Source organism: Nyctibius grandis, chromosome 9, assembly GCF_013368605.1.
Source record: "Nyctibius grandis isolate bNycGra1 chromosome 9, bNycGra1.pri, whole genome shotgun sequence".
NCBI classification, from domain to species: domain Eukaryota; kingdom Metazoa; phylum Chordata; class Aves; order Nyctibiiformes; family Nyctibiidae; genus Nyctibius; species Nyctibius grandis.
In genome coordinates, this window is record NC_090666.1 from 28,400,823 (window position 1) to 28,414,173 (window position 13,351).

General features: G+C 42.2%; 1 protein-coding gene across 1 annotated transcript in view; it reads right to left on the reverse strand.

Moving 5' to 3' along the window:
- AGAP1 (ArfGAP with GTPase domain, ankyrin repeat and PH domain 1) overlaps positions 1 to 13,351 on the reverse strand; it is a 400,015-nt gene that overhangs the window by 128,874 nt on the left and 257,790 nt on the right. The window contains 1 exon segment of the mRNA XM_068407470.1: positions 2,006 to 2,174. Within this exon segment, the coding sequence (XP_068263571.1) occupies positions 2,006 to 2,174 (169 nt within the window).

Genomic DNA, 13,351 nt, shown 5'->3' on the forward strand with positions numbered 1-13,351 from the left:
ATTCTTTCAGTATTTCTAAGCAACATGATAAAGGTGCCAAGAGAGAGGACAGACGCTCCAACTATTCCCACCACGTTATTTGAAAAACGCCATCTAAAAGCAGACCTGTTTTCCCACATTTCCACCTTCCAGCATAATCAACTCTTCTCTTTAAAACAATTGCTGGGCGATAAAACCTCAGGCTAGCCAGGACACGTACACAGTGGCTACCATCACTGTCAGAGAGAGCCGACTACCCTACAGTTTCATGTAAAGAAAGCATTACATGTGCAGAGTCCTGAAACAAAATGAGATGTGCAATATTCATTTATGTCATGTACAAGCTGTTTCCCTCTGACCTGGCTATCTAAGCATATGCCAAAACATGTACATTCCATGCTATAAACTTCGTATTAGTATGTATCTCTGAATATGTTTTTCAGAGAGGTACTTCTCTGGAGCAATCAAGTAATTTTTGCCTGTGTTCAAATGTCTTAAAAGCAGAAATCTCTTATTTAAACATCTTACTGCTAGTTTACTGACTCAGTCCAGCACTTTTCTTCCGTAAATTATGGAATATCTTGAAAAACGAAAACACTCCCTGCACCCAGTCATTGAAATGAAATAGCAAAATGGAAAAAACAAACCAACCGTGAATAATTTTCTCCTATGAACTCTTCCAGTGACAATGCCAGCTCTGTGCCTCTTGAGGGGTAGGTTACAACTTGAAAAAAGTCTGATGAAATCATGGCCTTAGACATTTCAGGTCCCACGCCAAACCAATGTAACATGCCCCACAAGATCTCCAGGGATTTCTGCTCAGGGGCACCACTGTAAAGCCAGAAGGCTTTTTTTTAGTTTTCTTTTTTTAAACATTCATCTCAGCGAGCAGCATCTGCAGTTGGAAGGAAAATCCTTCTCCCTCTTCCTCTAATACAGGGGAATGCGCATCACAAAAACGCAGGGAATTACTTCTTGACTTGAAGTGTAAGATCACAGAATCACAGAATGGTTTGGGTTGGGAGGGACCTTAAAGATCACCTAGTTCCAAATCCCCTGCCACAGGCAGGGACACCTTTCCACTAGACCAGGTTGCTCAAAGCCTTATCCAACCTGGCCTTGAACACTTCTCCAGGGATAACTGGACCTGGATAGTGTTCCACTTCCAGGTAACTATTACCACCCAAGAGAAGACTCTAGACTAGCAGGGTGACCGAGTTCCTTCCCGTGGTTGCTCATTCTACTCTTGTAGTGTGTCCTACACAGGGACAAAAGTGCGCCTGGATGGTTTTGTCGGCACATGCTGGAGGTGTCTACGTTAATCATGAATGCAAAAGGCACTCGGCACTTTATGGACGTCACCCCAAACACGCTGACAAAACTTCCATGGCAACACTACATCATTATGAATTTTGTATAAGCTGTGCGTTTTACAAGATAAATGGTCTTAAATGTTCTTCCTTAATGCAATTTTTAAAATCCACTTAGCTGTATGGACAAGTACTTCAGCGAACAATAAACTTCTTTCTTTAGAGCTCACAAGGAGCTATAAACTACTTCCATAAACGAACTAAAATAACTTTCTACACAAGAATCTTGCTGTTGGGAAGTCCAAAATGATGCATCTTCCTAAAGGTGGAAAGAAGTGCTGTGGATCCCACTAGGAAGCCACCAAAAAGCCCTTTCAAATGACACATCTCCTGTTTTTCCAAAGGATCAGACCTAAGATCATTCATAAGGCAGCATCAGTTCTTCACATATGTGAATTTTAGTGAAATTATTTAAGGTTTTAGCAAGTATAAGGTAACAAATATAAAAAGATGGATGTTGAAGGTTACTCAGAAACTTAGAATCTCTCATGAAGGAGAGATCAGCAGTCAGGGCTTAAAAAGTCACACAATGGTGGTTATTTGGATTTGTAAATTATTAATAGATATCATCCCCATCCCAGTAGTACATGACGATTGCCTACAGACACTGGAAATCCAGTCTTTCCCTTGTTTCCCCTAGCATGGTATTCTCTTACCTGAAATCGGCGAGATGTGTAAACTGCTCATATCCTTGGAGAGGCCGTTTGTTTTGGGACTGGAAATGGGTGCACAAGCCGACGTAGCTCGGGGTGGCCTCTTCCCGGGGACTTTCACAGTGGTTCTCAGCAAGTCGATTTCTTTCCCGTGAACGTTCTGCATATAGTCCTGGTTAAGAGGGGAAAAAACCCAAAACCCAATATCAAACAGGTAGTTCTGTAAGCAATAGAACTAACGAAAGCTGGTTTCATAGGACTTTTGCCCTACATCATCATACCATCATCACGGTATGGTTCTCCCCTTCCTTCCATTTTCTTGATAATCCCTTCCACACTTCTCACTACAAATACTCCCAAAAGTCTGGAGCTTTCTAATACATCCTTCATCTACCAATTGGATAAGAGGCAATTCACAACGTGGCTGGTTCTGAACCACGTGTAGGAGTTCACCAGCTAGCAGGTCCCAAACAGAAGGAGAAGAAAAGGCTGACTGACCCTCATGAGCACGCTTACTTGTGTCTCCTCTCCGCCCACGTTTTACACACTTATCTCTTTCTCCCTCAAACTTGGCTGAAATTGCTCAGCAGGCACAAAGTTATGAAAGAGCACTGACCGGTAAGGTTTCCGCAATTACAACATTGTTTCCTTAGAATATGAGCCTTTCTTCACACACACAAAAACAACATAGCATGGAAAAAATTATGCAAATTGTGCTTGATCAGAGTAAACACACTAAAAGCTGGAAGCCAGAAGCAGAAAATGCTTTCCCTAAATTCTTGTTTGGAAAGCCCACAAAGAGGAAATAAGCAGACAAACCCAGTCAGCTGTGGAAAGACAGTGGTCAACTGACTGGAGCCAAGCCACCACTTCCTGAGAAACCCATGAGAAAGTTCTTCAAATTGTAAATAGCTTCTGGAAAAACCAGGCTCTTGAGATTCTGGCTTTCCAGCTTCAAAGGCATTCCCTAGATTATCTGTCAGCTTCTTCAGATGAAAAGAGAAAAGCAAACGGACATGGGTGTCTTTCTCAGAGGGCAAATGACAATTTGTTAAGGTGAGACAGCCATTGAGGCCGCAATCCTGGGATACATCAGAAGAGATACTTCTAGTAGAGACAGTGAATGTTAAAGCCAGTAAAGAAGACACCAAAGTTTCCATCTCCTGGTACACATGGTTGTGGTTACACACGTTCCAGAAAAAAATAATTGAAACTGAAACAGCTATAAGGACACTAAAAGAAACAAAGAGACTGTCTTTTATGAGAAGATATGCAAGGTGGGTAGCACAGGACAGCAAAATAAAGAGTGAAAGGGGTAAGAGCATTGCACGAAAATACAACTGGGTATATACACCCCAAGAGGACAACAGCAATTTGAACTGAATATTGGGAAAAGATCTGGGCTTAAGCTCTTGAGTTAAGCTGGAAACCAAGGGAATGGTATTCTTGAGCAATCTTCTATGCAGAGCAGCTGAGGCAAACTAATTCCTTTTCAGATAGAACTTGATCAACTCGGAGAATCCTGGGTGATGCTGTGAGCACCTGCATAAGCAAAGACTGGCTAGCAAAGACATAACTCCCAGTTGTCCAAGTGTCCAGGGCAAGATTTAGCCAGATTACACGGTGTTACACGAAAGACTACCACTATTTAACTAGGCTGGTTCCAAACCTGCAGCATACAGACCTGTACACCACCGGAGCACTGACTTTACAAGTAAATACCCAAATGGACTAAAAGCATACCCGAGGTCTACATCACTGCTGCTACGGTATGGGGAGCAATCAGCTTCCTCATGAAAATCCTTTCGCCTTTGACAGTTTTTACAATACAAATTATATAGTCTGCTCAAAACATGTCAAAAATCTACTACTGGACCAGCATTCATTTCCTCACAGCTAGCATTAATCTGTGATAAAAACCCAAAACTAAGCCATCACACCAGCTTTTTTTTTTCCTCTAGCTGTTTCAGAATTATTAACAGTAAAAAGGGGGGGTCTGAACAATTCGTGGGGTGAGAACACAGAGCTCTGCTGCCAAAAGAAACAAAGGCAATGCATTAATAAAAATTCATTCACTAGGTATTAGACAGAAATGAGCAAAACGGTTTCATCCATAAATTATGAAGTTAGCATCACTTCCTTGTTCAGTGTCAGTTCTTCAGAAATTAAAATACAATAAGCAGAACATAATTGAGCATTTATTGCTTATGGGCTCTAAAATGAGACTTAATCAGATAGTGACTAAACCTCAGCATGTATTCTTTTTAATCGACACGTTTTATTTAACGTACACCACAACCAGCGTACTCCGTTTAGATTTGAGAAGGAAGTGTTTATTCCAAATTCTTCATATGAACAATGTGGACGATTTCCCCGCTACCCTGCCAACTTGTGAGAGGAGTCAGGGCAATATTAAAGCCCTTTTCATTGAGAGTAAACCAAGCTTAGGTGACCTATAAAACATCCCAGAGTGTAAGTGAATGTTGGCAAACAGGAAATAAATACACTGTAGCCATACCGTTGTTATACAATGTGCCCAAACACAACAGATGCCACATAGGTGTTAATGTCAGCTTAAATATTTATAGGGATATATCAAATGTAAATAATAAAGCCTCTTTTGATTGTGTGCAAGATGCATAGCGATAATCTCTGCATTTCCCCGAGGAGGAGAGGCAAGCACCAAGTTTGCAGTCAGCGGAGCATCCGCCTCCACACGCGCTCCTTCAGATCTGCACTCGGGGAATAAAAGTTAAAAACTACAAAATAATGTCGCAGCTTCAGAAGCGCGATGGAGGGTTTGATCAGATTAGAACAGATGAGGATCTTGCTGTCATCTGGAATATGCTGCGTTAAAGAGGAGACAGCAAGCCTGATTTTGATATGCAAATGTTACAGATATAACTCCCCTAGATGTTAGTTGTAGAAAATGCTGATCTGAGAAAAAAGGGGAAAAAACCCTTTAACAAGGCATGAGGGTAATTCAAAGCCAAGTACTTTTAAACAGCACTTAACAAGTCCCTAGAGCCCACTCAACAGCGGGCCACCCCAGAAGTGCCATCTTCTGCCCCTCAACAGCTTGAAAAAGTAGTAATTGCAAACCCATTTGCATTTTTCTTCTCAACTTGTCCATGTTCATCATTCAGCAACGCATGGGGAAAAAAAAAAAAAAAGCAAGTGGCAAAGGAGAGGGAACCCTACCCAAACGTGGGGATAAGAGGAGAAGCCAGCGCCCCAGTACCCCGCATCCCTGTGCTCGCACCTTCGCTGTCGCTTGTTTTTTGCATTTCACTCCTAATTATATTGCATCTATTGCCATACACTTAATTAGCTGCATTAATGTGATTTCTTTTCACATAGTCAAGCAATTAAGAGCTATGATTGAGTTTCATTCAATTAGCCTCAACAAACATGCTAATTGATGTCCCAGATGCAAATGAGGTGCAATGAGAAAAACCTGCTAGCAATTGAGAGTTGTGGTGGGGAGACCCACAGCTCTCAGCTTGCTGACAGCAGCACGGCTTAACATGGCTCCCACCTTCTGCAGAGCTGCCTTCAGAGAGACAAGCCATTAGTGCCTCAGTTACCCCAAACAGATCCCTACAGGAACAACGGGCAGCACTGAATCGAATCATCGTCGTCTCCGATTCTCACAGCGACGGCTGGTACAAGCTGGAGAAGAGCGTAGGGTTTTCCTGCAGCCGGTCCTGTTCCTTACAGACCCTGCCAACGCCACAGTTGCTTCAGCTAAAGACTCTAAAAGGTCTCCATCTAATCTCCCAGCTCATGAAATACAATGCAGGTAATAGCCTGTGGTTATCAGTAACTGGCAACTTAATCTTAGTCAGCTGTGGGGCATTGCTGCCTCTTCAAGTTAAGGCCAGAATGCCATCAATCAATCAATAATCCCTAAAAATACGCTTGCTATATTGATTCTCATTGCTTTTCAACCTGAGGTTACCATTAGCAGTTTGCTCAAATATAGTGCCGCTGAGGTGTTAATTTGACTACTCAAGGCCATTGACCATTATCTAGAGGACTAAATAAACTGTTAAAATATCAGCGAAAATCATAAATGCTACATTGACTGAAGATGACACAAAATATTATTTGACAGCACCACAAAATGAATCGCCTTGAGTAAGAAAGAAACGATGTGCCATAACACAGAATAATGTAAAGTAAAATTACTTCAGTTCTGCTCTTAATATAGCTCTCCATTTACAACAGCAGAAATTAATTTAACCAATTAACTGAACAGAAGCCTTTCAGACACACAAATTGAGCAAACGGGTATGATGATGTTTTCTAAACAGACCTACCAAAAAGAAACACTGCTATTTGGGGAGGGGGGGGGCTTTTGTTTTCAATGCCAGGGGTTGTTAGACTTGCTGCCATACATCCCAACGGCTTCTGATTGCCCTCAAAGCAAGAGAAGACACTCCACCAAGGGCCACAAGCTGAGCCCAGACTTATGTGATACTTTCAGCTAAGCTGTCTCCCTTCTCCCAGCCGAGAAGACTGAAGACAACAGCCAAAGATCTCTTCTTCCACAGCCATGCTTAATGCTGTTGCTGCCTGCTTGGTCACTTTCTCAGAGGAGGAAGGAGGTATGGATCAGATTGAGGGAAAGGCAGAAGAAAGTGCTGGCTGCTGCTTCCATGAAGCTGGAAGTCAAACTCACAACATGTGAGTCTAGCACTGATATCTCAAATACTTCAGTAAAGGATCACTAAGCACGTGGCAGCATGGTTCCTCCCTAGAGCGACTTTAAATAAGTGGCTCATGTTTGGTATGTAACACTGTAGATATCAAAAACATTCCAGAGTTGGAGAATTTTCCAATGTCTCTAATGCAAGGGATGGCCATCCTTGTCTCACACACAAACAAAGGCTTTTCTACTACCTACGCTGTATTTCAAAAACATAGTATTAAGCAAGAAAATGTGTATGAATGCTGAGTTACTGAATATAATATTTATCAGTTAGTACCTTGAGAGCAAAATCCCCCATGCTTTTCTGTATAGCTGCCTGCATGCACGGGGGGACTACAAGTCCCCTTGTCCTTAAGGCAGGTGTTTTCCTCTTGATTTGCACAATTGCAAAATATTTCCCAAGGTAATGGGAAACAAGCCCATGAAGAAGGAGAGCTGAACCATTTTACTCAGCCAGGTTTCGGCCACACTGAAGCACCCGAGCAAGTAGGTTCTGGCCGCCTGCCCACACAGGCAAGTTCAGTTCTGCTCTGGCAGCGGCAGAAGACTGAGTTGGACTCTTTCTGATGGAACTGCTTTGGACTGTGCTTCTGTCCTGGGATCGCAGTGAAATGGTTAAATGCCGCAACCTAGTCTTCTTGGCCAAGAAACCTCACCAAGAAGACATAAGGATCAAGCTGTAGAAGACAACAATTAGGGCCTCCTGGGGCTGAGCTTGGTTGGACTGTGGATAGAGAGAAACCCCTTCATTAGGGTTATATTTTTTACTAAGTGAACAGGACTCAAAGTTCACATCAAAACCACTCATCTCAGGATTGCCATGTGTCATAACATTAACATTTTAAAAAATATCTGCTCCCTCCTAGAGAGCCTCCCCACACGTTTCTTCCACCACATACCTGTCCCGCTGCCACCCTTTTCCAATGGACAACATACCAAACAAGAGAGACCCTTCGAGAGCAGTGCCTTTCCATGTCTATAATGGCACACAAGTAACAATATCACACTTTTCCTCATTTTGAGCTATTAAAATCTCTCAGAAGCAGCCTGTTTTTCCAACTCTAGTAACTGGTCCAGGCCCAGGATCCTTCCCAGATCTGTCCCTGGTTTACAGTGAGCTTCCGAGACAAACACCTTCATTTCCTGCTAGTTTTTGCCCCACCATTCAATTGGACAAAACACTCCTAAGGCTTACGTTACTGAGGTTGAGATAGGGTTGCCTGATCTGAAGCGAAAAAATTATTATGGAAAAGAAAGTTTATGGTTGCACCTCTGGACGACATTTTAAAGACTATGGGTGGCATATTTTTTGAAACACAACTCCAATTTCGCGAGCTGACCTATTGGACCCACCAAACCCATTGTTCCCCCTCAGCAATGACTGCTTCTGAAAGACAAAACCCAGTTCCCTTCCCCCCCAAACCAGACCAAAACCCCTGGCAGACCAGTAAATGGATGGAGCCTTGACTTTTGTGCCTCCACGTGGCAGTCAGACATTTTTATTGCAAAATGCCGTCTGGAAAAGATGCAAAACAAAATTGCTAAACTGCAAAAAGAAGAACAGGGGAAGGGGGGGGGGGGAGAAAAAAAAAACAAAAGGCCCCCTTCCCTTTGCTTATTGAGTTCAAAGGCATAACATGCAGCACCCTGCAGCAAATGGGAAGCTACACTAATTTTAAAGCCATAAAACGCTATAAAGTGCCCTGCGGGGCAGGACTACACTGAAGCTAGTTGCACCTAAATAAGACATGGTTCATTTACTTCGCAGCTTAGCCTAATGTAATCATCAGCGGATTTCTAGCCTAGAGTTGTAACAGGCAAATAGCCGATACTGAGGAGGCGACACTCCCAGCCATTGAGGGGCCTCAGCTACATTGCTGTTGATTAGAAAATTTTTCAGTTTTGACAAGCACTTAATGAACATAAATCGCTCCTTGATTGGTTTCCATTTGGGGCCACAGGCACACCTAAGAAGAAACAAAAGTCTCCAACTCCTCTCCCCTCCTCTCCTTCCCAGGAAGGACCTCAGCAACAAACCTACCATCAGGTTATGAGCCACAGTGGAATATATTCATCAAATGTTCCTGTTAAATTAGCCATCCTCCCCTCTCGCATATAAATATGGGCATAATATCATTCAGCTTCATAATATATAGTTAATCTCAAGAAAAGCAATGAAATGTTATTTTCTGAGGAGAACATAGGAATGAAAATGCATTCTGTAAAACACTGATCACCCTAAAGCACTCCGTCCTGACAAAAAGGAGGTCATCTCCAATCTGTTTTATTCACATTGGGAATCAAGAACATTAAATTTCAGTAATAAAAAGCACTGACTGTATCTCTACTGTGGTGTTAATCAGTTCGATCAGTGTTGCAGGGGCAAGGGAGGAAGTTAGGGCAACACTGTGAAGACAAAAGCAGTTTCACAAAGTGTTGGTTTGTTTAAATGGATCACTCATTTTCACAAAATTTTCAGAAAATTCTCCTGTCTGCACTTCACTTCTCATTCAGACTTTGTAACAAGAAATGCTGTAAAAGACAAATCAGAGTTTTACCATCCTGAGTAATTTATGAATCATTTATATCCACAGCAGTTAGCTCTGCTGGACAGGAAGCTCAGATTTTATAAAACCCTGTGATTAATTAATAACTTGGCTTTTGCCATTTAAATTGCAACTCATTCCGATACCAAAAATTTTCCCTGCCTTTTTGAAGAGGGAGTAGACACAACACTGAAATGTACGTTTGCTGCTCCATACTACACACAGCAAGTCTGCACAGTGCTGCAATAGCGGCATTGTGTTTGTGACAATATCCTGCGCTAATGACGTGATAAATCTTGTCATGCCCTCCGAAATGAACGGACTTGAAACTAAAAACGCTTCACATTCGCCTTGTTTGTGCATTTGGTGACCTGTGAGTATCTGTAACAAGTCAGGGAAGTGATTGTAAGAAGTTACTGTGAATAATCAGTCTTTCTCTCCTTCCCCATCGACTGGGATTACGTATTTGAGGAGTATTTTGCCGGGCAGCTTGGTGACCGCCAATACCACCGATCTGATTTTTCACTAAGCAGAGTGGGTGCAATGGCACTTTCAGGCAAGATCATTCCCAGTTTGAAAAGCCACAAAGCCAGAGGGTGGAAAATAATTTGCTTTGACAGCTATCCCAAATGATAGGTCTCACTTAAGGACTGCAAACACATTTTAGCTTCTATTTTCCCCACCCATTTTTTAAGTTTTTCTCCCAAACTGATCTTCACTCCATTACATTTTTAAGGTAATAAAGAAGTTTTCTAGGAAGCTATAAAGTGAATGAGCAATCTCTACAGCTATACCACTTTATAAAAGCCTCTTTTGCTTTTAAAACATCACAGGTTATATGTTTTATGTTTGGTATCTTTACCAAAAAAAGTTACAGCAGCACGATTAACTTCTTTTTTCCATAAAGGTCAGTTATCCTCTTGCTATCTTTAGAAGCAATCTAAGTTCACAGTGAAACATGCTGGAACTAGGAAAGGAAAGCTCTGGGAAATTTAAGTCAAGAACGTTAGAAAGCAGAATGTTGCTCTGAACGTGGCTTTGATGAAAATGCACCAGAGTGCCAGTTGTGGCGAGTGGAAAAAATACGGCATCAACTCATCAGTTGTCATAAGCAATTACTATATACATATTTTGTAACTGTTCCCATCATTCGATTTTTCTATCTTAACTAATGTTTTAGGCGTATTAATGGATGCAATAACTATAATAAAAACTTACACATGCTTCAGACAGATTGATCTTCATCACCAGTCAAACTATATCCTCATTTTTGCTCTGTAGGATTTGCTTTGATCACTACTCTTTCAGTAGGCAGAGCTACATCTTATGTGAAAACCAACATATACATATCCTTTTGTCAGTTCAAATATGTATTTACCAAAGCCTGATTTGAGGATTAGCTGTTCATAGCAAAGGCCAGCTAGAAGGGCTCGCAGAGTCAGCCAATATCCAGCTTTACATTCCTCTGAAGCAGAAACAGGAAAAAAAAAAAAGGGCATACACAATGGTATTTTGGAAATATATGAGAGCATGAATATTTCTATTAAAGCAACACAAACAACACACTTCAGAGCGATTAAACAGCCTGAGGTAACGCAACCCTGGAAATAAGGCTGAACCGAAGCGATGTCTGCAGGAGGTTATTTGTAACGACGAAGGCCAGCGTGGCTCCCTCGGCTGGAGCAACACCCAGCTCTGCCGCCAGACAGCCCCGCACAAAGACCCCCCGCTGCACACGATGGGGCCTGAGAGGGGTGCAGCGCTTCCAGATACCAACATATGGGGCGTCTGCAATAGCCTTCTGTTTCTCAGCAAGCCTGATTTTCCTGTAGGAAATGACCAAGGAAGAAAGCTCAACCGAAAGCCTAGTGCCCCAACCCAAGTCTTGAAGAATTTTACAAGCCCATAAACTGGGTCTGTTTTGTAGAAAAGATGTGTCCATATAACACATTGTTGAAGCTCCTGCACAAAGTTTAGCCCAGTGTTGGATACAACTCCTTACCAGGCTGAAATTTTGCGCTTTTTCTTTCAAAAGAATATATTCACTTTATTTGCTGACAGAACAACATTGCTAAGGCTTCCTTTGAGCTAGCTCACATAGGCTGCCCACCCAGTCAGCACTATTTTTAAGGAAGAGTTTTGAAACTGTGGCTACTGTCAGATGAATTGAGCAGACCAGGTGAATCCACACACCTCTCCAGGAGATAAGGACAGGTTTCCCCCTCCTCAATCATTGCTACGATCCTACATACCTCAGCGCAGGTTATCCAGGCAGATCAGTGAGGATGGGAGCAAGGTTAAAGAGGGGCAGTACTGCAACAAAGACCTCAGCAAACAAAAAATAAACCTTGCTGTGGAGGTACGCGGTATTTACACCCCATGTGTGTTCTACATAGGCTTGAAGTGATGGGCATCAGACCTTCCTTCTCTTGTATTTAAGAAGCTGATCTTCCCCCATAAGGTGCCACAGCGCTGTGCTTTTATTTGAAAGCAAATCCAGAACAGATAATACAAAAGAGGGGAAAAAAGTGCCCACCCCTAAAAAAGCTGTTTTCAGGTTTGGTTTTTTTTTTCTTTTCATAAATAGGGGCAAGATGATGATGGGGATAAAAGAGTGGAAAACGGACATCCACAGCTAAAGCTTTGTCATCTACTAACCTGTGGCATGATGGCAACCCTCTGGCAGACAGACAGTGGTGAAACATCACCAGCTATTCATCAGGGTAAGGCTTAGATAAAGAAGCACCACGTAACGCTGTCAGGAGGTATCCTGGTGAATACATTTCAGGAGCCCTTGCACGTGGCACATTCTGCTGTTCAAGGCCAAGAGATGCCTAGACAAATTCCCCTGGGTCCCTTTGGGGAAGCTAACACTGAATTTGTCAGCCAGAATTTTAGTCACCCACTCAACGGTTACACTCCAGAAGCGTAAGATGAATAGGCAGCGATGGTGAACTTTGAAGCCTGCAGGGCAAAGTTCTCTCTCATTATCCCCACCATTTTCTGACGGCATAGCTCCTCAGCATCCCAAGGGACGGGAAGGCTTGAGGCTCTTGAAAAAAAACTGATGTGACCAAGTCAGAAAACAGTAGGGTGCTTATGTACATATATTTTTTCTTTCCCCATTTTTCTCTCCCCCCACTTTCTTAAAAAGAAAGAATATGAATTTACCTATTGTGTCAGATGTCAGCCTGGTGGCATTAGTAGTTACTCATTTAGCTGGCACAATACAGCAGCCATTTCAACATGCTGCCCTGCCAAACAGGCCTGACCCTTCCAGGGCTACCTCCTCTGTAAAAAAACTATTAATTTGATTTTCACTCCCCAACCCTAAACCTTTCATTTTTTAGCCAATCCTTTATTCAAGGAGGACGACAGTAGATTTCTGCAACACAGACAGATCCACTCTATTAAAAACCATTGCCTTCATGCCAGAGCTGCCACTAAACACATCTGAAAAGGGAGAAGTGATCCACTTTGGGCCAAATCTTAAGCAGTATTTAATACAGTGCTCACCATCAGCCATTAAATATTATAATAGGTTCCTGCAATGCAGGTATTCAACAAAATCCTACATTCTGCCTCAAACCACAGTGTGGAAAGACCAAATTATCTTAGAAATTTACTTCTTCCTGCCATCACCAGAGCCCAGCCCACCTTTCGCTTCACAGAATTACAACTGCAAAACTGTGTATAACCAAAAGGACCTGCATACTTGAGATAACCCAATCTACCTAACAGGTCAGATCAGAGCCAGGCTTTTTATGAGTCTAGGAAACTGACTTTAGATGGTTAACAAAAGTTCTTTTCTTCAATGCTGTTTCATGGGAAGGTTGGTAGGAATAAGGTCTGTATTTTTCAACACAATGTAAGAAATTATCCCAAACAGCAATGCAAGCACGGTATTAAAAATTCATCCATTTCTTTGTCTTGCTGTGAAAAAAGCAATGAGCACTTACAGATAAACAAAAACCAGCAAAACCAAACCAGAAACACATTATCAGAGTCCTGTTTGGGGGAAACCTCATTCACTTGGCAATACCCGAGAGGAAATTCTGACTTTCCTGCGTATGAAGTTTTGTACCAACT